Here is a 25,478-nt window from a genome sequence, read left to right on the forward strand (position 1 = left end):
TTTCTCTCCTCTTTGAGTACTTTCAGACACCCTGGACCAGACTGAAACTAACCGACCCAGCAGCAGAGTTCTGCCTAAACTCATCTGGATGGGCCATCTGCATTTCTTCCAGGTTCCTCTCTGGTTTCAGGTGCACGTCTGCCAACCAGACATTTCAATTCCGAAGATGGATACCCCTGTCAGAGACAACGATAAGAGGAAGGCTCCAGAGGTCTTTGAGCACAGGGATGAGTGGCAGCTGGCAGCAGCTTTCCGTCTTCCACAGCACATGTCAGCGGGATGATAAAGCTCAGAGGAAGACCTTGTTGGATGACTGTCATCTCTGTAGAAACTCTGGACTGACTTTGCTCTTTTTGTGTCTCTGCTGATGTCCACTGCACCCACTGATGTTCAGCCCCCCTCCTTCAGGGCCGCCGGGACACCTGGCATCAGCCTCCATCGTTCCTATAGGAACTGCCACAGCCTCTGTACATATTTCGTCTGTGGCCTCAAGTGGATTCCACGCCCCCTCAGCCTCCCCCCCGCTAGGTTATTAAGAGTGAAAATCGCCCCCGCTGTGCTTGACTGTGTCCTCAGCTCTCTGGAGCTTCTTCAGCCTCTGAGCTCACCATGAATGCGTCATTGTGTTTTCCTCTTGCTACTGACTAAAAGTTACTTTGGGAGAACATTTAAGTTGTTCAGTAAACAACAGTAATAAGAAGTAAATTCACAGGAATCCAGGGAGCGTTAACCTGTGTAGACACACACACACACACACACACACACACGCGCACACACACACACACACACACACACACACACACACACACACACACCTGAGCATTATAGTTTGGACTTCCCACACTGATATTCAAACACTCTGGAGTAAAAGAAGTTGTGGTTTCCCTTCACAGTGTGGGATGATGGTTGTGCTGTGAGTCATGGATGGAGGGATGGGGGGATGGAGGGGTGGATAGATGACTGGAGGAGTGGATGGGAAGATGGATGGATGGATGGATGGAGGGGTGGATAGATGACTGGAGGAGTAGATGGGAAGATGGATGATGGATGGATGGATGGATGGATGGATGGATGGATGGATGGATGGATGGAGGCATGAATGGATGCAGGGGTGGATGGATGGTGGATGGATGATGGATGGGTGGAGGGAGGGAGGGATGGATGGATGGGTGCAGGGGTGGATGGATGGGTGCAGGGGTGGATGGATGGATGGTGGATAGATGATGGATGGGTGGAAGGGTGGATGGAGGCATGAATGGATGCAGGGGTGGATGGATGGTGGATGGATGATGGATGGGTGGAGGGAGGGAGGGAGGGAGGGATGGATGGATGGGTGCAGGGGTGGATGGATGGGTGGATGGATGGATGATGGATGGGTGGAGGGATGGATGGATGGATTGTGGATAGATGATGGATGGGTGGAAGGGTGGATGGAGGGATGGATGGATGGATGGGTGCACGGGTGGGTGGGGCTTATCGGAGGTTACCACCTCCGTTCCACAGCCTATGATGCCTCTGGTGTGTGTCCTGTTTGTTGACCCTTCAGTGTGAACGAGGCAGAAGAACCGAGATGTTCTGAAAACAACATTTATCTCCAAAAGCTTTCGCAGAGCAAAGACCCCTGATGAGGATTCAGATGATCCTTCCATTGTGCACTGCTGAGGGAAGCACGAAGGTCTGCAGGGACAGGAAATGGGAATTAAAAGCCAGCAAATTTCCGTCTCAGTCCAGCCTTGGGGCCTCTGAACAGCAGGGAAGGAATTTGCTCTTTGTAACACCTGAAAAAAATATTGAGTAAATTTTTGTTTTTCTGAGGTCTCCTGAGCGACGCAGCGCCGATACCACAAGACTGGAACACCAAGAAGTCCAGCACAAAGGTGAAGCTGAAGTGAAGACAGGAGAACCTGGCTCAACAGGGTCAGAGTGCTTCTGTTACGGTGACCAAGTAGACTAAAGGCAAACTCTTACCAAGGGCAGAGACATCAAACTACACGTCTGTTCTACAGATGCCAGCTGGACTTCATCTGCTGACTTCCATCGGAACTTTACTGCACCTGTGAGGATCAAAGCCTGTTGTTTTCTGTGTCCACCTATAGAAAAGCTTAATCCTCAAAACCTGAGTTGGTTCTATGTTCTGTCTTCCTGTGAGGGTCTCCAGGTTCTCTTTGTGACCTTGAGGGGGTCACCAGGTATTCCTGGTGCATGTGAGGGTCTCCATGTTCTCCTGGTTATGTGAGGGTCTCCATGTTCTCCTGGTTATGTGAGGGTCTCCTAGACCTCCATGTTCTATGTGAGGGTCTCCATGTTTATATGAGGGTCTCCATGTTCTCCTGGTTATGTGAGATCTCCATCTTCTCCTGGTCTAGTTGAGAGTCTCCTTGTTCTACATGTTCTATGTGAGGGTCTCCATGTTCTCCTGGTCTCTGTGAGAGTATCCTTGTTCTACATGTTCTATGTGAGGGTCTCCATGTTCTCCTGGTCTAGTTGAGGGTCTCCTAGACCTCCATGTTCTATGTGAGGGTCTCCATGTTTATATGAGGGTCTCCATGTTCTCCTGGTTATGTGAGATCTCCATCTTCTCCTGGTCTAGTTGAGAGTCTCCTTGTTCTACATGTTCTATGTGAGGGTCTCCATGTTCTCCTGGTCTCTGTGAGAGTATCCTTGTTCTACATGTTCTATGTGAGGGTCTCCATGTTCCCCTGGTCTATATGAGGGTCTCCTTGTTCTACATGTTCTATGTGAGGGTCTCCATGTTCTCCTGGTCTCTGTGAGGGTATCCTTGTTCTACATGTTCTATGTGAGGGTTTCCATGTTCTCCTGGTCTATGTGAGATCTCCATCTTCTCCTGGTCTAGTTAAGAGTCTCCTTGTTCTACATGTTCTATGTGAGGGTCTCCATGTTCTCCTGGTCTCTGTGAGGGTATCCTTGTTCTACATGTTCTATGTGAGGGTCTCCATGTTCTCCTGGTCTCTGTGAGGGTATCCTTGTTCTACATGTTCTATGTGACGGTATCCATGTTCTACATGTTCTATGTGAGGGTATCCATGTTCTCCTGGTCTATGTGGGGGTCTCCATGTTCTACATGTTCTATATGAGGGTCTCCATTTTCTCTTGGTCTCTGTGAGGGTGTGTGGTGTGTGATGGTGTGTGTATGTGATTGCGTAAGTCTGTGTGTGCACGCATGTGTGTGCACGCATGTGAGTATGAATGTGTGTGTGTGTATGGGGTGGGGGTGTGTGTTTTTGACAGTGTTTCACCTCTGGGTGTCATTTCAGGTGATGCCACCAAGGAGAGCAACACTCACAGTCATCCTACAGAGCCACCGTCTGCTCTTAACAAGGACAAAAATACACACACACTCACACAGACACACACATACACAAACACCCACACACACCCCTTTCCCTCTCTCTCACACAATTTCACCCTTCAGGAACACACAGATACATTCTCTCAATAAAAGACTACTTTCCCAGAGAGAAAACATTTTCAGATCTCCTAAACTCCATGACTCAGGTGGACAACACAACTCCTCTCATCACCTGAGGTGTCACATGAGCGTCGACACATGAGCATCGCAGGAGGTCAAAACCTTCACCTTATCTTCTCTGGAATCCTCACTGTTGTCCAGGAAATTAACACACACACACACACACACACACAGCCACACACACACACACACACACAGCCACACACACAGTCACAGACACACACATACACTCACACAGCCACACGCACACTAACACACAGCCACAAACACACTCACACACACACACACACACACACACTCACACAGACACACACACTCGCACACTCATCCTGCGGCGCTGCTTTTATCATCAGCCTGAACGTTGTGGTGGTAAAATTGCTTAATTAAAGCATGAATGTTTAATAAAGCCTCGGGGAGCTCTCAGACAGGCCGTCTGCTGGTGGACAGCCTGGAGAAAGATAATTCCTCACCCTTCGCTGGTGAAGGAGCACGTAGATCTGCAGCGCACGGGTGGACGTGAGCAGAACGATATCAGCAACAACAGCTCTAAATGTTAGCATGCAGCTAATTCATCTCAACTGCAACTCTCCAAAACAGCAGCGGAAGATGAAATCTGAGAAGAAGACATGACGACACAAGGTGATGGTGGAGAATGAGAGCAAGTGGACCTCTGGAGGTGGTGAATGTGGTGACAGCAGAGCTCAAACTGAACCTGAGGGAGGTGTGTGACAGATAGTCTAAACTCCATATGATGCAGCTCTTTTTGAATAGTTCCTTTTAAATGTTGAACTCTTTATCATCATTTTCTCTTTGCTGTAAAAGAGGGCTGACAAACACAACCTCCAACCGACTTCAGGCAGAACCAACAGCCAATCAGCATTCAGGCCTGTGTACGGCTCAGTCATGCAGTCCTTTGTAACTGGACACCAAGAAGTCATTTCAACCGTGTAGGAGCTTAGCATTGCTAACTGTTGTGAACGTAATAATAAATCCATCACACTCACACCTGTAGAGACATGTCCCTCAGTGTCTCCATGGTCGCACCTCTGAGGACTCCAGACAGACGCGTTATTGATCCTAGCAGCTCATGACTCAAAGTGGGTGAACTTCAGGCCAGCTGAACTGTGTTGAGTTAACTCTTTTCCCCTGTAGTGCAACAGGAAACAGCAGGAACCAACGTGCAGCTCCCTCCCTCCCTTTAACTGGACGGAGAAGCAGAAACGGTGATCATTAACGAGGCGACTGGAGTCCTCACGGATGCTGATAGAATCAGGTCTCACTGCCAGCGACAGCAGGAGGAGCTGTGAGTCAGTTGGCTTGGAGCGCGTTTCCTCCTCATTGTGGTGGCCTTCCGTCCCCGTCACCAACAGTTAGGCTGCTATCAGAGTGGTGAAAGATGGTATTTGTGGGACTGTCCATCTCGGTGGAGGCCATGTAGTTAAAGCTCACCACAGGCACATTTCCTCGCCCTCTGCTTATTACCCAAGGCTACCAACAAAATGGCTGTCCAGCTGAGGCGGCACAGAGACCAAGACATGTCTGTAATTTCCAGACACATCACACTGACTTGGTCAATGATTTGAAAGGGAAAGTTTGAAAATAACACGTCCGTACCACCATGAGGTAAAAAAATCCATTATCTCCCTCTTGAAAAACTTCTGTAATGATGAAATATTCCCAACAAATTACACTTTGAAGGTATTTTTAAAATTATTGTATTATGCCTTAAAGCCATGAGAATTGTTGAGTTTGGAGGAGCCAAAGGTTTTGCTAAAACAATCCCAGAAAAAACAAGGTCTGACCCCTGACCCCAACCCTGTCGAGTGCAAAGCACAGCAGCATTTTCTCTCCTCAATAAAGGCCCAACTCTCAGAGAAAAAGATTTGGTTCTGTAACCTGAGGGTTGCCGGTTAAAGTCTCAGGGCTGTGCACTGCTCCTGGACCTGAGTTGTGTGTTCACTACTGGTGTATAAAGGATGGGGTAAAAACACGACCACAAACTGTCTGGGCAAACTATTTTCTCTCTTCTTTCCTCTTCAACTGTGCCATTCAGGCAATCAAAGGATTTCAGTGCATCTACAGTATTTACACATTTGTTTCTCTCGGCTTTGTGTGTGTGTGTGTGTATGTGCATGTGTGTGTGCATGGGACTGGTCCTTGAGATCAAACATACACGTCAGCCGAGCCATGGCTGCTGCATTCTGTGATGGACCCCTTGGGTCTACACTGGTGGTCTCGCCCATGAGCTGAAACCGTGAAGGCATGAAGTTCTCAAAGCCTGATCAACTCAAGGGAAATCCTTCCGACAGGAGGGGCTCAGGGAGAAGGCAGAAGGAATTGCAAAAATTAACCTCTTCCCCTAAATAGGGCGCCCCCTGGTGCTCAATCATGTGAGCAGAAACTCAAAGTAGCCCGCTCAAAGAATCTGACGCAGCAGCATCAGGAATTCTGCCCAGTGGAAGGTCAACATTTTCCTGATCCCTGGCTGCAGTTTGCTGCTCCCTTCAAGGACACTGAGACATTTGCAGAAACATGTCTGGCTGTAAGAGAGAGAAATGACACAGGTGCACCACCACTAGTGCTTTCTGACAGTTACAAACATTACAAACAACAAGTACAGAACTTGTCACATCTCCATAACAGTGATATCACATGCACATCCATAAGGTCAGGACTGGTGAGCAAACCTCCACTCAGCCTGGACAGGAAGACCCGCTCTCCTCCTCCACCTCAACCTGGTTTGCTGATTTCACACCTGAGTACGGCTGCACAGCTGACGGCGAGGGTGTGTGACGCGGCGGGTCTGAGCCATCCTCCCTCACCTTCATGTTTCTCATTGTTGGCTCCTCTTCAAAGCTATCACCATTGTGTCTCTTTTGTTCACACTGAGTCATGCACTTTCTCATCTCCTCACATCTCTCTGATCCACCGTTTAATCACTCACTGCCGCCCCTGCCGTCCTCCGAGGGCCCAAAAAAATCAATCTTCTTCTGCTCCACACAGCCACATCCCACGACACGACACGTCCACTCTCTACTCAGAGATTTCTGTGTGGAGACCACTTCTAGACTGAGGCTAGCAGCCACGAATGGTTTGTCCCCAAAGCTTTAATGTCAGAATGGCCCAAAAATAGCCAGGATAAAGGTTAAAGATGTCCGGACAACTACTGCAGATTAGCCTCAGCTCCTAACATTTCAAAGGCTCACATTACAGTTAGAGGTGAACTTCCGGATCATGAGCTCGCACCAATCTCTTGTCAGCGGATGTTGATGTGTCTTCCACATATTCGATAATGCAATGAAACCAGTCTGCATGTTCTGTACAGTGACGGCCACCTTCTTCACCATCTTCTCACCTCAGATTAATTTAAACACTGATCTATCAATGTCATGACAATGAATATTGAGTTGCTCCACTGGACCACAACCTCCGTGCAGCTCCAACAGGTCTCAGCGGAGGACCCATCATTGTTGTTGAGCATCAAGCTGGTATATTGAGCACATTCTCATCCATTAGCTGCAAAGTGTGCTAATTCCAACGCTAACTGGTGTAGACCAGGACAGACGCAGTGCCAGTGTGATACTTGCTCCTGAGCAGGTTACATCAGTCCCGCTGTGGACACATGGAAATCTAAGAAAAAAGCAGGTCCACCTCCTCCAGGCCTATTTCAAGCAATGACCATGTGTGCTCATCAATCCAGGAGCTTCTAATGCAACTCTGTCATCTTCTTCTCCCAATACATCGGTTGTCACCTTCATTCATCATTCCTAACTATCCTTGGGTCTCTGACCTACTTCTACCAACCATTATACCTCCATCCTTATCTTCATCCTCCACTCCTCCATTCAGATCTCCATCCAGCCAGTTATGAGGAGAGCAACTCTGTCACAGAGATCCTACCAACCGAGTAAATATGCTGCTATTTTGCATTTCATGGTTGCATTTTCTTACCATTCTAAATACAAATGAATAAGTATGCTATTTTTATACATTTTTATACATCATATATATTTTTATTGCGTTCGGCTGCCAGGTCACCGAACAACATACAGATCTTTGTTATACGGTAACCTCAACATACATAAATGTAACAACCATTAAAGCCACTAATAAAGTTTCCCTTGTTTCTTTACTAGTCAGATGTCTCAAACTGGACAGAGGATCAAGCCACGTACAAGCCGCGAATCAAGACTGAACTATTTCATTTCAACAGTACTCATCTCTCAATTGTTAAATGCCAGTAGTTTGGAGAGGCATGCATGTGTGTATGTCTGTATTTGCGCTGTCTAAATGAATGCATTAATATGAGACAATTAATTCGTGGAAAATAACACAAATTATTTTTTAAGTCATGTGCAGAACGTTCCGTCCTGTTTTCCCATGATTGAAAACATGCAGCGTTCTGGGGTCTTCATGTAAACAACAGTCACAAATGAGACAGAAGCAGGAGGAAGGATCCCTAGACAAGCTGGCCCCGCACGCCCACAAATCTCGCTACTCCTGCATCCACCGGTTCATGTGAACCATTGCAAGCCGCGTTGTTCAGAAGAAACAGGCCGTTGTACCGTTAGAAAAGGTTAACGACTTAATTTGGACTGGAAGCTAGCTAAATGGTGCTAAAGTGCTAAAATGTGTTTGTATTTACCTTGTAAAGGTATTTGAGTGACAGTGGAGTGAAAAAGAAAGACAGTTCCATTCATCTATCCTGTGTTGGATAACAAAGAGCTAATTTAATTTGATTTTAAGTTGTCTTGAAGTTTTATGTGAGGGATAAAAGTCTTTTATATCTGCCTCATGTCATTTGTCTTCATGTTCTAATAACAATGTCAGGACCATAAATAAAATGTAACAATTCCATTGATATTTAGAACATAATACTGCTGCTTCAGCACCAGCAGATTCAGTAGCAGCAGCTTCAGTAGCAGCAACTGCAGCAGCTACAGGAGCAGCAGGAGCAGCATCAGCTTCAGTAGCAGCAAATGCAGCAGCAGCAGCTTCAGTAACAGCAGCTGCAGCAGCAGCTTCAGTAGCAGCAGCTGCAGGAGCAGCTTCAGTAGCAGCAGCTGCAGGAGCAGCAGGAGCAGCAGCAGCTTCAGTAGCAGCAGCTACAGGAGCAGCAGCAGGAGCAGCAGCAGCTTTGGTAGCAGCTTCGGTAGCAGCTTCAGCAGCAGCAGCAGCTTCGGTAACAGCAGCTGCAGGAGCAGCAGGAGCAGCAGCAGCTTCAGTAGCAGCAGCTACAGGAGCAGCAGGAGCAGCAGCAGCTTTGGTAGCAGCTTCGGTAGCAGCTTCAGTAGCAGCAGCAGCACCTGCAGCAGCAGCTTCAGTAGCAGCAGCAGCACCTGCAGCAGCAGCACCTGCAGCATCAGCTTCAGTAGCAGCAGCAGCACCTGCAGCAGCAGCTTCAGTAGCAGCAGCAGCACCTGCAGCAGCAGCTTCAGTAGCAGCAGCAGCACCTGCAGCATCAGCTTCAGTAGCAGCAGCAGCACCTGCAGCAGCAGCACCTGCAGCATCAGCTTAAGTAGCAGCTTCAGCAGCAGCAGCACCTGCAGCATCAGCTTCAGTAGCAGCAGCTTCAGTAGCAGCAGCAGCACCTGCAGCAGCTACAGGAGCAGCAGCTTCAGTAGCAGCAAATGCAGCAGCAGCAGCTTCGGTAGCAGCTTCAGTAGCAGCAGCTGCAGCAGCTTCAGTAGCAGCAGCTGCAGCAGCTACAGGAGCAGCAGCAGATTCAGTAGCAGCAGCAGCAGCTTCAGTAGCAGCAGCAGCTTCAGCAGCAGCAGCAGCTTCAGCAGCAGCTACAGGAGCAGCAGCAGCTGCTGCAGCAGCTACAGGAGCAGCAGCAGCTTCAGCAGCAGCAGCGGCTTCAGTAGCAGCAGCAGCTTCAGCAGCAGCTTCAGCAGCAGCTTCAGTAGCAGCAGCAGCTTCAGCAGCAGCAGCAGCTTCAGCAGCAGCAGCTTCAGTAGCAGCAGCAGCAGCAGCAGCTTCAGCAGCAGCAGCAGCTTCAGCAGCAGCAGCAGCTACAGGAGCAGCAGCAGCTTCAGCAGCAGGAGCAGCAGCAGCTTCAGCAGCAGGAGCAGCAGCAGCTTCAGCAGCAGGAGCAGCAGCAGCTTCAGCAGCAGCAGCAGCAGCTTCAGCAGCAGCAGCAGCAGCTTCAGCAGCAGCAGCAGCCCACGCCCTATTGCTTCAGCACCATAAACAGGATTACATAAGTAGCATAACTGGCAGAAAGGCAGCCGGGGTGTCGAGGGGATATTAGCTGCTCATGAGACTGGGGGAGGAAAACACAGAAGATACCACCACAAGTTCTTCTTTGCTTGGCTGACTTCCCAGGATGGGCTTGGTATCAGCCCACTATCACCCTGGGGATGGGGAGTCAGCAGTGGTGGCTGATGGTAGGAGGGGGAGGAGGAGGAAGACCACAGGCTGATTCGGAGTAGCAGAGGAAGAAATAAAATCAACAGTGGAAAGGTTGGGGGATAGAAGCCAAGAATTGTTGTATCCCTCTGGCCAGAGTCCTGACAAAGCTAGGTAAGTGATGTCAGGCCACGGTGTGTCTGCTGAGAAAGTGTTGGGGAGAAGCCACAGGCCCTTATTCAATGACGTTTCAGCCTCTTCCTGTCTTACGGTTCCCCAGAGCTATCAAATATCAGTTCATTAGTCTCCTTCATTCCCACAGACTTTCAGAGTCTGATCAAGTGACCATTCCTGAACCGCAATGGTGCCGACCTCACAAGGTCAAAGAGCCCACTATCATCACATGAAACCAGAAACCTCACCTTTGCCTCCTCCCCATCTCAAAGTGCTCCATATGATTGCTGTTGATGTACACAGAGTGTGCTGAAGACTGACATTTAGATGTGTTTATATTTTCTTTTAAAAATGGCAAAGCCCTTTTTATGCCAGCAGCTCATCATACTGTGATGCACCGATGTCTTTAACTGTTCAACTTGAGTTGATTTGGATTCTGTTTTCAACTTTCCTGCAGAAAGGTGGTGATGCAGTACCTGTTACAGTCACAGGGGGCAGTCTTGGATAGTGTAGTCAAACAAGATTTGTACTGCCTGGTGATCTAGGAGGTGCTAATTTAGATGGGATAGCAAGAGAAACAGAAGTTGTCCACATCCACATCCACACACAACACCAACATCTTTATTTACCTTATTTAGACAGATGTTTTATAGTCATATGAAAGTCAAATGCAAAAGCCTTCTCCTTCACATTGCTGTAAACATCTTGATTTTTGATCACATGTGGTGGCTGGAAAACGGTGCACATCCCCCTTCTTAAACATTCCAATTAAAAAACATGAAGCGCATACTCACCTTTGACGTGAGCTTCTTTCGCATTGTCTTCCAGGCTGGTTAAACAGTTTTCCAGGTAAACTCCGTTGCGGTAACAGCCGTCCCCCTCACTTAGCTGAGGTGGTGGCTCCCAGCACAAACACGGAGTCTGCATGATGCCACAGGGTCTACTGGATGTACTGGAGGCCAGACAGTCCTCCAGCCACTGACACAGCATCTGACAGGCCGCCACGCTGGGGTTGCGTTTTCCCACTACCAGGTACTCTGTTTTGAATTCAGCGTCTCCATCTGCAATGGACTTCCCCGAACGAGGAGGAGCCTTTCTCATCTGGAGGAATTGCTTTCCGGCCTCCAGGAAGGCCACTGGTGTGGAGGTGTTACACAGGTTCACCACCTCATTGAAGCTTTCCATACCCAGGTAGGTGCGCGTCGTCTCCAGGAAAGAGTCATACTGAAAGGTGCGGAACTGTGATGGCACACAGTCCCTGGTGGGTTTGGTGACTTTGATGAAGACTGTGTAGCGCCTTGGGTCAGGGTTCTGCAAGGTCCAAGAACAAGGCATGCTGGGAAATACAGATGATGATAGGAAGAAACCAAAGAAGCGATTCTGGATTAAACTAGAGCAGGACTCTGACTCGGGGCCCGATGGGGAGGCACAGCCCCAACCCGCGATCAGCAACAAAGAGGCACAATACAGAAGCCACAGTGAGAGAGGCTGATTTTGGCCCCGAGGCCAAGACGGAGTTGTCATGGTTTCCAAGACAAACAGAAGATAATGTCAGCTGATGTGAATCCTTTTTCTCTGACGCTGTGTCCAACTGGAGAAGATTACAGCAGTCGGCCCATGGCTGCCTCAGTCGATCCAAGATTTACCTGTGAACCTGGAGAATGGGACAGAAGAAACCAATTAGTATTCCAATCTGAACAGAAACAATGGAATTCTGGTAATTATATCGATCAGAGCGCAAAGAAACCTCCATCAGCCACTGTGTCAGAGGATATCCATAGCAACACCAAGCCATGATGGCAAGTTGGAGGGGTTTTGTTCGTTAGACAAGCTCATGTGGGTCTCCTCCGGAGAGACTGCTGTTCCTCCTTACATGTCTGCTCCCATACTTCCTCTGCCAGCTCATTCATTTGTCCAATTAGAAGACAATTAATTACCAAAGGCAACACCTGCTGTCATTCATTACTGCAATTTAGCAGGGATGAGCTGCTGCTGCAGCGTCCCCATCAACAGCAACAAAGACACTCTTTTGTTTGACCTGCTAATATCCCACAGAAGATGGGAATTTGAGATCTCTGTAAGAAGGGAAAGTGGTGGACAAATCCATCTTCTTCATGCCTCCCTCCTCTTCTGTGCCATCTCAAGTCTCCACCAAAAGAGATGGGGAAAAATGTTCCTTCCAGCTTTCAGCAGGCAAGAGTTACACCCACACACACGCACACACGCACACACACACACACACACACACACACACACAGCTCCACTCTTCCAGGACTTCTTGTTCATGTCCAACCTCCTCCCACAAATAACGTCCCTGATGTCTAACCCTAAAGTTGGGGGTCCTCCAGCCTCTCCTAATCCACCTTGTTTGAGAAGCAAACAGAGGGAGGGAAGACAGAAGAGGAAAGTAACTATTGCAGCAAAGGGAGGAGGAGCCTCAGGAGGCACCAAGATGTGCTGCTGACAGGAGATCTGGACGTGACCACAGCCGAGTGTACCAGTCCACACACGGGGAGTGAAGGCAGATATTGGATGCCTGGACTACCTTCTGCTGGGGGAAAAGGAGTTTCCTCAGGGGGGAAATGACCAGGGCAACGCTGCCTACATACTGAAGTTGGAGTAGGAGTCAAATATTAGGACAAAAATGATGACTTCTAGAAATAATATTTAATAATCAGCCTGCAGCGGCAACAGTAGAAATAAAGATGGTGATATACGCTGGATCACCACCTACTGGTAGGGCATGACCCCTATTATGGGGAAGGTTTTGTGAAAGTGAGCGACAGCATTTTCTTTGAAATGTGAGAAGTATAATCCATTTAGACATAAGTCAATCTGTGAATATGAATCATCTGGTTGTTTGAAAGTGATTGATCGTGATAAATGGACAGAGCAGCGGCGTTGCCTCATATTCAAGCTGAAAAGTTGTTGAAAGGTTGAGTGCTCAGTAGCTGCGGAATTATTCATCCTTTTCAGCCTACGGCTGCAACAACAAGCAATTAAAAGAACAAAGGTGTTGCATTAGCCAGCAGCCCAGAAGCACAAATCCATGTAAACAAGCCCAACGGGCTGGTGCACAATGGCCCAATCACAGCGCTGCAACATCCCTTCAAACACATGGAACAGTGGAGCGATAGACAGAGACAAAGCGAGCCCTGATGAGAAAATGATAGAGTTGTATGGAGCATCACTTGTCACATGCTGGGATTACAGGCTGATTAGCAGAGGAGCACTGGGAGCTATGACGTGTCAACCACGAGGCAAAAAGCCATAGCTGGATCTCCTCATCTCTCAGCTCTTAATATCATCCAACAGTTCCTCAGTGTCACTCAGCTCTTTTGCATCCTGAATAATTTGGGACAAACATCACTTGCAGGGTTTAAGATGTTGGACAGTGACGATGGCAGCAGTAGAGTGAATAATCACAAACAAGAGAGCAAAGGGGATGAAAGAACGGGCCAAATAAAACCAACAGTCAGCAGCCACAGATCAATAAGAACGTGAAATGATCAGCTAATGCCAGATGCTTGACCTTTATTTATATTACAAGCTAGCAGTCAATAGACTTACATGACAAAACAAACTATTGCATTAGTCCCTTTAAAAGTGCATGTCAACATTTTAAAAGTGGAGCTAATGCACCAAAAGGAATGAAAGTCCACACAACAGTGGGGCTGGAACAGCCTGTTCTGCACGCGGCCTACAACTCTGGGCCAAATCCTAAACCGGAACTTGAGCAGCATGAAAGGAGGTGATGCTATACCAGGAGAAGCCGGCTGAGTGGGGAAAACTGGCATTGCTTTCCTCTACAGATAAAACCACTCTTGGACGAAGAAGCCGACTATTGTAAAATACATGAGCAGAATGAAAACAAGAACTCAAGACTTGGCTAGAGACTGTGATCTGTGACATGCTAAGCCCACCACAAATGGCCCAGTTGTAAGATGAAAGAGCGCAAATGGCCACTGATGGTATCAGAAGAGACATGATCTCAACAGTCTCTCGTGCATGCGTGCTGGGATGAAGAGTGCAGGAGGTAAAGGGAGCGAAGGAGTTACACAGACCTTCACTGCTCCTCACGGCGGGCTCCAAGGAACAGGAGTATCGATTTGTGAAGGTCAGCGGACAGTCTGAGACAGCCCGTTAATGAAGACATACACAGGCGTAGCGGCAGCACTGATGATGACAGTGATGCACTTAGTGTCGTTTAACCTTGATCTACATCAACATGTTTAAATATCTTAAACTACCACTCAGGTGAGTGTTGACCACCATTCTGAGTCCATTCTAGACACCAGCCCAGGTGTATCTAGATGTGTTAGTAGTGGATGACTTACTGGATTACTTCAGAACGTCACATTATTTTCTCAACAAATGGTGACTACACAACCTTTGACATCTCTATAACGTCCTAGATTAAACCCATAATCATCTGTCTGTGCTGAAGAATGTGTTTACTGCACTAAATGTCAAAGTCTTTGTAATAAACAGAGGGTCAAGCATGCGCGTGCGTGCACACGCACACGGACCCATGCCTTAACTGCCCCTGAGAACAATGTGAATCTTACAAAGAAAGGAGAATGTTAAACTAAAGAGGGATCTGGACTGCTAAGATCTGAATGGAGCTGCAGTTAAAGTGTTGTGACCCTTCGCATGCGGAAGTAGTCTATGTTCTGAATGATGGTTCAGATGATCAATGTATCTTCAACTGTCAGAAGGAAACATGCTGCGTCTTCAGGTCCACCTGCACCAGAGCCGACTTGAGCCAAAGTGAAATGGGATGTGTTCGTTTTCTATGTTTTTGGTTTAAAGCACCATGATGATTAAAGCAGTGATGACACTCCTCCCTGAGGAACAGAAATGTTTGCTGGTGTGTTGTGTTCCTGTCTTCACATTTTCATTCATCTGGCATTCTTCAGAGCAGCTCATGATGAACTCACACACGTATGTGCACATTAGAGGCACCAATACCAATTTCACTGGTGTTTTCATGTACACCCTTTCCACAATAAGACCTCGCAAGAAGCTTGCTAATGTTAGCATACCATTAGTGTCTGTTTAATTGGCTAGCTGGGGGAAGGACCTAAAGTCCACCATGACCATGCAGGCACGTCTGGCCCCACCCGGGCCTCTCCGGGCACGCTGACGTGTGTCAGTGTCGCGGGGGAATAGTCAATCCGATCTGTGGTGGATGACTGTCTGAGTCAGCGATGTGGAGGTAATGGACACCTCTGCATGCACCTCTCCTTCCATCTCTCGTGTCTGGCTGCTTTGCTCGGGTTGACTTCCAGCAGGTGTCTCTCACCTGATGTTGCTGCAGCACCAGTGGAACCACTAGGTAGCTGCTGGTTTGCTGTATGTGGCAGACTGCTAGCATCCTCACAGGACAGCAGGACAACACAGGGCTTCTCTTTTTGAGGTTCATAAACAGTGATACTGGTGACGCTTTAAAACAAAGAACTCGTGCTGCAGGAGTACCACAAGGAGTGTTACAGGGTCCCATCTCCTTCAACTTTATGTGGACTACACAGTCTCCATGATGAAGCAGCAGCAGCAGAACAGACCCAGGTACTTCAAACTGTCCACCCTTTCAGCTCTTTGGTCACTGGGCTGCTGGGATGACTGGGGGCTGCTGGCACTTGGGTCTTAAATACATGACATCATCAATGTTGCACCTGGTGAAAGGATGGCATTGTTCTGCTATATAAAAAATCACAAGGTTATTTCAGGTAGTGTTAGGGGTTCACAGGTTGTGTTTGTGAATGTTTAGTCAACATTTTATGTTTATTTACTTAAGCTTTGCTATTGGAGGACGACCTGAACCTGAAACAGCGATAACAATGCCTCCATGTTGGACGGTTGTCATGACAACCTGACAAAGAGAGATGAGTTCCATATCAGAAGTGGAATTAGAAGCTGTTTACACAACGTTTTCCGTTGAAAACTGTAGTTCTGGCTCGGCCACAATGGAGCGAAGCAAAAGTGATGTGAAAAGGCACAAACCTGTTCAGGGCCGTGTTCATCTTCAGCCGGTTAAAACGGCTCCGTTTCCTGTTCCATCACATGAGCAACGGGAGTCAGGCGGCAGGCCAGCACTTTAAACAACAGGAAGATGGAACATCGGGGAGCTTTGTTGACCTATTGTTGTACGTAAGACGCACGCTGTCCCTCCGTGCTCTCTTCTGCGAGGAGTATGTGGATCATGTGCACATGCGTTGTCCACCTGAACTCCAATAAAGGCTCATACACACCTGAGAACGGTGATTTCCAATCGCTTCTTCTCGGTGTCCGAAAAGGAAAACTTAGTCGGACAAACACGATGATGTGAACATCAGTTGTCCACTTATACTCAGATGAAGGAAATCATTGTTTTTCTGAAGTGTCATTAGAACTACTTTTTCAACTAGAATGAAAAAGTAGCGGATGTGATCGAGAGCAGACATGAACACCACAAACCTCAGAAGGTATTTCTGTGTACTTTAATACTTCAGAAGGTATTTCTGTAAAGTTTACTACTTCAGAAGGTGTTTTGGTGTACTTTAATACTTTAGAAGTTTTCTGTAAAGTTTACTACTTCAGAAGGTGTTTTGGTGTACTTTACGACTTCAGAAGTTGTTTCTGTGTACTTTACTACTTCAGAAGGTGTTTTGGTGTACTTTACGACTTCAGAAGTTGTTTTTGTGTACTTTACGACTTCAGAAGGCATTTCTGTGTACTTTACTACTTCAGAAGGTGTTTTGGTGTACTTTACGACTTCAGAAGTTGTTTTTGTGTACTTTACGACTTCAGGAGGCATTTCTGTGTACTTTACTACTTCAGAAGTTGTTTCTGGGTACTTTACTCCTTCAAAAGGTGTTTTGGTGTCCTGTACTTGGCTGCTAACATTAGCCGCTCAGCACATTGCTGAGCTTTCCCTCGGGGTGGACGTGCAGCAGCAGATTCTGGATGGTGTGGGTCAGGACAGACCTGCACTGTCCTGGACTCTCTTAGGCCTTGAAGGGCTCCATTGAGCCAGTCTGTCCTCTTTTCCTCTCATTGCCATGCAAACAGACCAGCTGCCCACACTTGGTGGTGACGGCTGAAATGTTTACCACTCTGTTGATCGTTGAGCTCCACCCCCACAAGCCACTCCTCCTCTTTATCTACACTGTCATCCCTTCTTCTTCTCTGTCAGAGCTCCATATCAGTGCAGCTTCGAGCTGCCACCTCTGTCGATAATAGATTTTAATACCGTCTCATTCAAATCATATTTGCTCTCCTCACAATGTCGCCCACTATCAAAGTGTCACACAGAGATTTACGCGACCGCGAGCTGCCAAACAAGGCTGCTGTTAGTTCGGGGCTTCGGGAGGGAAAAAAAATCCATATTTGCTGCTAATCAATGGAGGCAGATTTAGAGGTGACACCTGTGGACTCACACAAAAGGAGGAATGATGCGGATCAATCTGACGTGTTCCTCTTTATTCACTCTGCACCGTCTGATTGATTTACTGGACCAGGAGTCTCTCCCAGAATGACCTTTTGCTCCCACTATCACAAGTTAATTCATGCTTTGATGCTCCCAGTATAACCAGTTTGTATGTTGGGTTACTGCAGACTGTACATCTTCAAAGTATGATGTTATAAGGTCGCTGGTATTTAATTGCTGTCCTGTATTTGGTCGGTTTTATGAATGTTTTACCTGTAAACCGAGGGAGAGGTTTCCCGGCAGACTGGGGTAGCCTTGTATGTATTACTCTCTAATTCCTCGCTTGTATGGCTCCTCTTGTCTGCCATCAAAGCTGCGCTTATTCGAAACGCCCGTGGGGTGTTGTGAGATCGCTCAGTGCACAAGTGAAAAAACATGACACGCCTGCAGGGTACAATTACCCAGTGCCAGCCGCTGTTACCGTGCTTGCTCTACAATCAGTCCCTGAGGGCGAGGCCCCACACAGCTGACTCTGAACCCCCAACCGATGGATTCATGATACTACCCCTCCATATGGAACTGTCAACCACATATACAGAAACAAACTCACAAACACACGCTGCCAGCATTTGGCTTCACTACAGCCGTGTGCTTGTACGTCACTGACTAAAGTGATCCTGGAGCACCCTTGTGTCATTTTGGAAGAAAAGTTTATGACATATTTAGCTAGTCAGCTGTCCTGATGTAAGATGGAGCTAGATCTGATCAGATCTCAGCGCATTTGGTACAGGGTGCACGTGGACCCATCTGATTACATGACCTCATTGTTCCTTACAGAGTACTCAGTCAGTACTCAGACAGTTTGTTCTGGATGAGCCTCACCAGCTGTGGGCAAAAACACTTGGAATAAAATACAATTTAAGGCTGAATTAATGGAAATCTCTAATCTGATCAAAGTAGTCCTAATGCACACATTTCCAAGGTTAGGAGAAGTCTAAATTGCTGAGCCTGAAGCTTAGAAAAAGATAACCACAGAACCAAACGTACGTGATGTATTTACATTTAAGGACTTTGAATATATTTTAATCTCTTTCTTGCTGTAGTGAGTTTGCCAGGTCAGTGGTTGGCAATATTCAATGGAACATTAGCCATTGGCTCCTTCCTTGGCAAATATAACAAATGCTTCTCAGCTGCTCACAGCATTGATGCAGCACAGTTAGCAGCCCATGTTGCTTGGTAGTCATAGCTGTTTTTGTTGTTAGGTGCGCGCTATATTTAATGTTAAATATATTAAAGATTAATGTGCCAATGTGGAGCAATTCACAAAAGTAATGAAATGTGCTGTTTTTGGCCATCGTCATTGTCGTGTATTCCTCAACAGAACTGACTTTACTACGTGGGAAATAACATTTCCTATCACATTAAGCACATTTCCATGTGCATCTAAACCGGACTAGACTTTTCACTAAATTGTTGTGAATTAATTATGCAAGCAATTTGCAGAAGCCGGATTATAGGTGAGTCAGGCTACCTCCCTCCCCCCGGCCAGGTGACAATTTGCAGTTTTAATTTGTTGGTGTTGGGCCACACCAGTTGACCTTTTACATCACACTACAGCAGTACATAAAGAAGTTGGGCAGCAAGCTAGCAGCCACAGCTAAATCAATAGCAGCGAAACTTGTCCGTGAATTAGTATCGCAGCAGTTTCCTTTGCTGTGGTTCGCTAGACAGGTTTTACACAACTCTGCGAGCAAAATATGGCACATGTGCAGAAATTGCCATCCTCACGCTCTCATTAGTTGAGCTATCGGGGGGTAGTCCAGCTACATTGGGATGTTTTAGTCTAGCTACAGCTTTCACGTGTATTTTATGTATCCAAACTAATGCAGGAGTGCGGTTTTCTTGTATACTGGTAAACACACTCAGTGACTGAACTTATCAGTCACTCAGAAGTCTTCAGTCTGAGCTGAATGTTAAACGGTGAGCACAGATGTCTAACAGGACCCAAGCTAAACTTTGAGAATTCACACAAATGCATGCTCAAACAGAGGTCTGAGCAAAAGTTTTTTGAATTTCGAATAACTTTTGGTCTAAATAAGGAACCTGAACAGCAGGAAGGGACTCCCATACAGCCTAAAGATGTGCTGTAGTCATGGAATGTGAAGCTCTAATGACTGTACACGCTGACAAAAGGAATGCGCCTCAAAGCTGACCGAGTGTGTACTCTATTACTTTACTGTGCGCATCCCTGATGGCCATCTGGCCACGGTGTCCACGGGTGATCAACCACACCGACAGGCTCACTTCATCACAGTGAGCGTCCGTAAGCAACAGCCCTTTGGTCACAATACATTTAGTCACCGTAGGACACTTTCTTTCACTTGTCCAAACTTTCCTTTGAAACTTGTTCAAACTGACATTTCCACCCGTGTCTCACCTCTACATTAAAGTAATGAACTGTTACCTTTCACTGCAAATAAATTTGCCTTCTCAAAATGGTGGAAATGAAGGTTGAGATGTTCCATAAAGCTTGAACATTAGCGGTGCTAACACAGAAAAACCGCTGGTTGCTCAGCAAGCAAACATGTTCTGTCTTTCATTTCCTCGGCAGTTACACCAAATGTGCGTATGTGTGTTGCGGGGAGCACATGGGCACATTAGCACACTGCGATAGGCAACGCAGAAGTTGACAAATCTGCTGCGATCCGCCCGCAGAGACGACACATTCTGAGCTTCCAGGAGATCCTTGACGACATGTGACAAGAAGTAATATGGGATGGGGACCAGCTTGCCATCTCTAGGATGTGATGTCAATTATGATCTTCCACATGCTTTAAATTCAAGCTTTTGATTTGTTGTCTTTGAAAGATGGATCCTCGGTGATTCATTCGTGGCTGCTGAGGCCTCCAGAAAGATCTAGAAAAAGGCTCTGGCGTGCCCCTTCTTCACCATAACTTCCTTTACATCTGGAAACGTCAATGCTCCAGCCACGCAGACGTGTGAATATGAAAACATCAGCAGACCTTGCAACACTTCACAGGATGTAAAACAAATCAAAGATTTCCTGGTAAAATAGCTGAGACGTTTAGTTCTAATAAACGTATAAAATAAGTCCCAACTTTTTCTTTTCCTGAGCAGATTCTTCAAATCCAGGTGAGAGAAGCCATCTGCCTTAACGGGTCCAGTTGATAAATCTATAGAGAACCATTGGTGCAGACGGGAGTCTGTCAATAACGTCGCGGCAGGGAAAGAGAGGAGCCGTAGGACATAACAGATGAAATGTAGTGGAAAAAATGATAAAAGAGGAGTCTGATTGTGTGGGGAAAAGAATGATGAAGATCTGTCAAACTGCACTTTGCTTTTCCCTCTTTTGTCCACCATTAGCGCCACATGAAAGAGCAGAAAAGCAAATCGAGTGTCTGGGAAGAGAAAACATGCAGAGCTCACTTTTCCAGCTGCTGCAGAAACAACAGCGCAGATGTAATGAGGCGGAACGCTGAGAGGGTCACTTCAGCACCACCGTCGGACAAACTCGGCTGACCACAGCACAGCCGACATCAGCACCAAGACATTTATCTAAGTCCAGCAGACGTCTTTGGCTACTGTGGGCTGTCTTCTTAAGGAGCTTCACACACAGCTACTTTAGCATAGCAACCGTCCACAGACAGCAGGCCAAGGGCAGTATATCCGTAATCCTGATGGCTCACTGTATACCACTCACGATTCTATTTTAGCTGGCACCAGCTGGCACCGGTCACATCTCAAATCGATTCTCTAGGAGTTTTGGTCCTTGTGCTGGTTTTTATCACAACACAAAGGTAAGTGGACCCCAGTGGTCTGCAGCAGGTTGGAAAAGCTATTGAATGACCGAAACGTTCAGGTAATCTCGCCGCGAAAGATGATCTATAAGTAGGTGGGATCCCTCCGAAGGTCAGGGTACATCAGTAATACAGCCTTTCGCCCCCCCGACGTGACTGACATGCCAGTTTGTTATGTGGTCTGGTTCCAGCGGGGGGAATGCAGAAGGAACGGTTACCATACTAAATGATGGGAGGAGACCCAGGACATGCCCCAGGGACTGAGATGGAAGGTAGACCCAGATGCTCTTCCCTTCTGTGCTGAAATTGCCGCCCCCACTACCTGCCCAGCAGATTTCATTTGCCCTTTCTCAACAGGAAGTGTTATTGAAGTGAGAAGCACCCTTCCTCTCTACGAGCTGCATCTCCACCCATTTGCTCTCTGCCTGGTGGGTCCATGCTGATGTTTCTCCACACAGGAGCACTGGGAGAGGCGCTCTGAGTGAACAAAATTTCACTTCTGGTTTGTATGTCACAAAGAAAAAGGGTGACCTGGCTCCGTCCAATGCATCAGAAACAACTTTCAACATGAAGAAGAGCAGTGGCAGCGTCATGGATGGAAAATCTAATCCCATATCTGAAGTGCAGCGTGCAGTGCAGAGAGTAGTAATAACCCTGATTAGTTCTAGTGTTCACGGCTGCTTATGGAGCTTCCAGGGGCGAGCTGAAAGAGATAGAAATCATGGTTCGGCTATGGATGATTATCTCGCCACTCCTGATCAAAGATTTCCTTCAATCTCATCAGAGGACAAAGAAAAGAGCATTTCATCCACGCTTTGAAAGTACCTGTGCCTGCTCCACTCCACGGTTGTGCAGCAGGGTCTCGGTTTGAGCCAACCGGCATCAAACCGAGGCAGCCGCATCAGCGCACATGCTTGTCAAGATGCACGTGAGGCGCCACAAACAGCAGCGCTGAGAGGAAGCTAAAAGCCTTAGAAAGAGCTCGTTAGAGGACAGAGTCGTGATTATTTCATGAAGTGATTAAGAAGAGCTGACAGTTGTTAGACGTGCTAGAAATGGCGGCACAGCGTGTTGATGCAAAGTTGCATTTCGGGCCAGCGTGAAGGGTCACGGCAGTGCGGAGAAAGCTGTGGGGGAAGCAGAATCCACCATCTGTGGTTTTCTCCAGAAAGGTGTCCGTGTACAGCTCAGGCGCGGGGGACGCGCTGTGGACGGGCCTACACATGCATGACTAATTTCAGTGGCATTTCTTCAGGTCCACACGCTGATGAATCTCAGAAGCTAAAATTAAAGCAGATATTTTTGTCTCAACAGGATGAACCCAGAATGTGGATGTCTGGGAGGTCTTAGGTTCAGAGGACAGCAGTGAAATGGAGCGTTAGAGGGCTGGAGTCTCAGTCCTGATTGGTGTGAAATGAAGACGTGACAGATGGTGTTTGTCGATGTCACACTCTTTCACGATCTCAATGCCAACAGAAGAGCTCAGCTTAAGCATTCCTCCAGGTGACAGCGATCAAATGCTCCAGCAGCAAACACCTGACTGATAATCTTTATCAGCGATGATGAATCTGGACGTCTCTGGCGCTTCAAATATTCCCATTCTGCTGGATCAGAGGTGAGTTAATACGTTGTGTGGTTGTAATTGTGCATCATCTTATCGACTGTTGTGGTAAACCCCCAGCCAGTCAGCTGATGTGATACCAATTGATGCAAACGCAGAGAAGAACGACTGCGAAGGTGTTTCCTCTGTGGCTCACTCACTTGCTGACACCACCAGACAAAAATAGTCAAGCTAGAGAATCCTGTTACCTCAAGGCGTTTGCTCACAGCACCTTCATCCCGAGCTCCTGCCCCTCCAAATGTGACAAGCCAATATTTAGAAATAATTCCATCAAATCCAACAAGAGATTATTGAGGTTATTGACACTATTATGACAGCATCTTCCAGAAGTTCCTGAAGGGAATAGGGGAGTAGCAGGGACACTGAATCAGAGAAAAATCCCACTTTGGAATGCAAAGGAAGAGGAAAACCAAAGATGTGGAGAACTTCCAAGCAAAAAGAGAAAGATGAGAACACAACTACAGAAAGGCAGAAAAACGTAGATGAAAGTAAAGTAGTAGCTAACAGCAGCCAGCTGAGGACAGCTGCATACTCCCTCTGGAGCTTAAGCACCAGTATCACTATAGGGACTTTTTAGCCTGCACCAGGTATATGGGACAACACTAAAGGTTCTGGGACCAGATGGGACGGATGGCATTTTAAGCACTCAACCAGAAGGTGAACAAGGTCTAGTTTTGATTAGCATAATTTATGTTTCCTCTAAAACATTAACTTTCTATGCCCTATCTGTGTTGCTAAGACTTCATGCTAAGGCTAAGATTAAGATTGCTAAGATTTGTTTTCTGTTTAAAATGTTTTTTAATGGTGTCAATGACAATGTTCCGGATTTTAAAGGCACACGTGGTTTCACATGTTCACGTTTTCTGGCTCTTCTCTTTCTGTACTGCAGAAGTGAACGTACGTTGTTTTAAATGCGGTATGTCCTACTGACATCTGCACGAAGACACCATTGAGACATGATGGTGAAAGGTCGCCATTTCACACTGAATTCTGAAGACCAGGTTTTGTAGCTCAGCCATCAACTAGGTGAGGCCCTGCCCACCATGTCCATGTCTGCACTGGTGCCCTTGGATGAATCCACTGGTGAACAGCCTGTTCCTGTCTCACTGAACCACGATGCCAAATCACACTGGTGACCATTTAAAAAACTCTCCATCTGACAACCAGCGCAGAACCTGGTGTTTACCGAGGGCTTACCGTTGCTCTGTGAGGAAACCATTAAGAACGCTGCAGACAGGAGCTATCGACATGTTTCACCTTCAGAGTACATGCAGCTAGCTTGTCTTTGCTGACTGATTGCAGCGTATTTAGTCCCGAGCATGTTGAATGTCGCACACAAAGCCTCCACAACAACAGAATAGTGCTGATGTGTCTACGCCGCCTCTCTACCTGGCCTGCAATCCATCATCTATGGTCCCATCTTCTCATCACCAGATTCTCCTGCCCCGCTCACTGTCGCTCCCTGGTCAAAGAGTCAGACATGAGGTCCTGAGACAGCCTGCTTGGAGGTTGAGGAGCCAGAAAGGAGGCGAGCAAGGAGATTTAGGATGGAGAAACAAAGGAGGACACGGACGTGAAAGAAAACATGCATGAATGCTTCTGAAAAGACCTGCGTGTTGGTGACTCTGAGCCAGCCGTGCCTGTCAGCGCTACCACTGCCTCATGCCCTCTTATCTTATCTTTCTCATGGAGGAAAATATCCACACCTGGGGGGGTCTCACACGCGCCCAAGACAGCAAAAGTCAATCTGGGTACCTGTGTGCGTGTCAGGGTGAAGAAGAGGTCAGGGGATCGTACACACCCGTGCTTTGATTTGAGATGTCAGAAAACAGCTGCAAATGTTAACATTTGAAAAAAAAAATTCCTTCAACATTGTGCTTCTGCCTGATCACCAATCGGGGCACAAAGAAAACTGCTTTCCCAACGCCATCCCGTCTAGTCCGCTCCAGGACTTACGGATTTTTCTGAAATACGTTTGAGCGTTGTAACGATGATTTCAGATGCCGCAGTCGTCCGTGTCATAGACATGTTCAAGCTATGTGGACCAAACATAAACGCTGGCTTGCTAAAGGTCAAAGATTACAACAAATGCAAAAATAAACCTTTTAATAGCATTTTCAGCTCCTGAGACTGAGCTGGATAAATAAAAACATATAACAGTGGCACATCCATCGTGTTCTGAAAATTTAAGCACAGAAGAGGCTGATCTTCGATTTCATCCTAACAGCAAAGATGGAAAGAACATTTTTTTCTCTAAATATGAGGAAAGGTGGCATATTTCCTGCGGTAAGGTTGTCTTTTTCTTGTCATTTGAAGCTCAAGACATCCTTATGGGGTCCTCCTCACACCATGAAGTGATGGAGATGCGCCACAGCGGCATCCATCCGCTCCTCTGAGACCAAGATCATCCCCTGTGCAGCGGTTCGTGTTCAACCATCAGTGCTGAACTGAAGAGAAACTCCATTTACTGAATGGAAAGTTCATTAAAGGAACATGAAGCTTTATTCAGCGGCGATGGAGCCTGTTTCAGAACACCTGACACGCTAAAAAAGTTACATTTGTTTCTGCTCCTGCTGTGTTTCTGAGAGTCTGATCTCAGGCAACATCTTCCAATCA

General features: G+C 47.0%; 1 protein-coding gene across 8 annotated transcripts in view; it reads right to left on the bottom strand.

Moving 5' to 3' along the window:
- Positions 1–25,478, bottom strand: part of adgrb1a (adhesion G protein-coupled receptor B1a) — a 67,069-nt gene that overhangs the window by 40,783 nt on the left and 808 nt on the right. For all 8 annotated transcript variants that reach the window (XM_029839104.1, XM_029839105.1, XM_029839099.1 and 5 more), the window contains exon 2: positions 10,810–11,669. In XM_029839104.1, the coding sequence (XP_029694964.1) occupies positions 10,810–11,539 (730 nt within the window). In that variant the 5' untranslated portion in view covers positions 11,540–11,669. The remainder of the gene's footprint in view (positions 1–10,809; positions 11,670–25,478) is intronic.

Source organism: Takifugu rubripes, chromosome 7 (genome assembly GCF_901000725.2).
Source record: "Takifugu rubripes chromosome 7, fTakRub1.2, whole genome shotgun sequence".
In the NCBI taxonomy this organism is placed as follows: domain Eukaryota; kingdom Metazoa; phylum Chordata; class Actinopteri; order Tetraodontiformes; family Tetraodontidae; genus Takifugu; species Takifugu rubripes.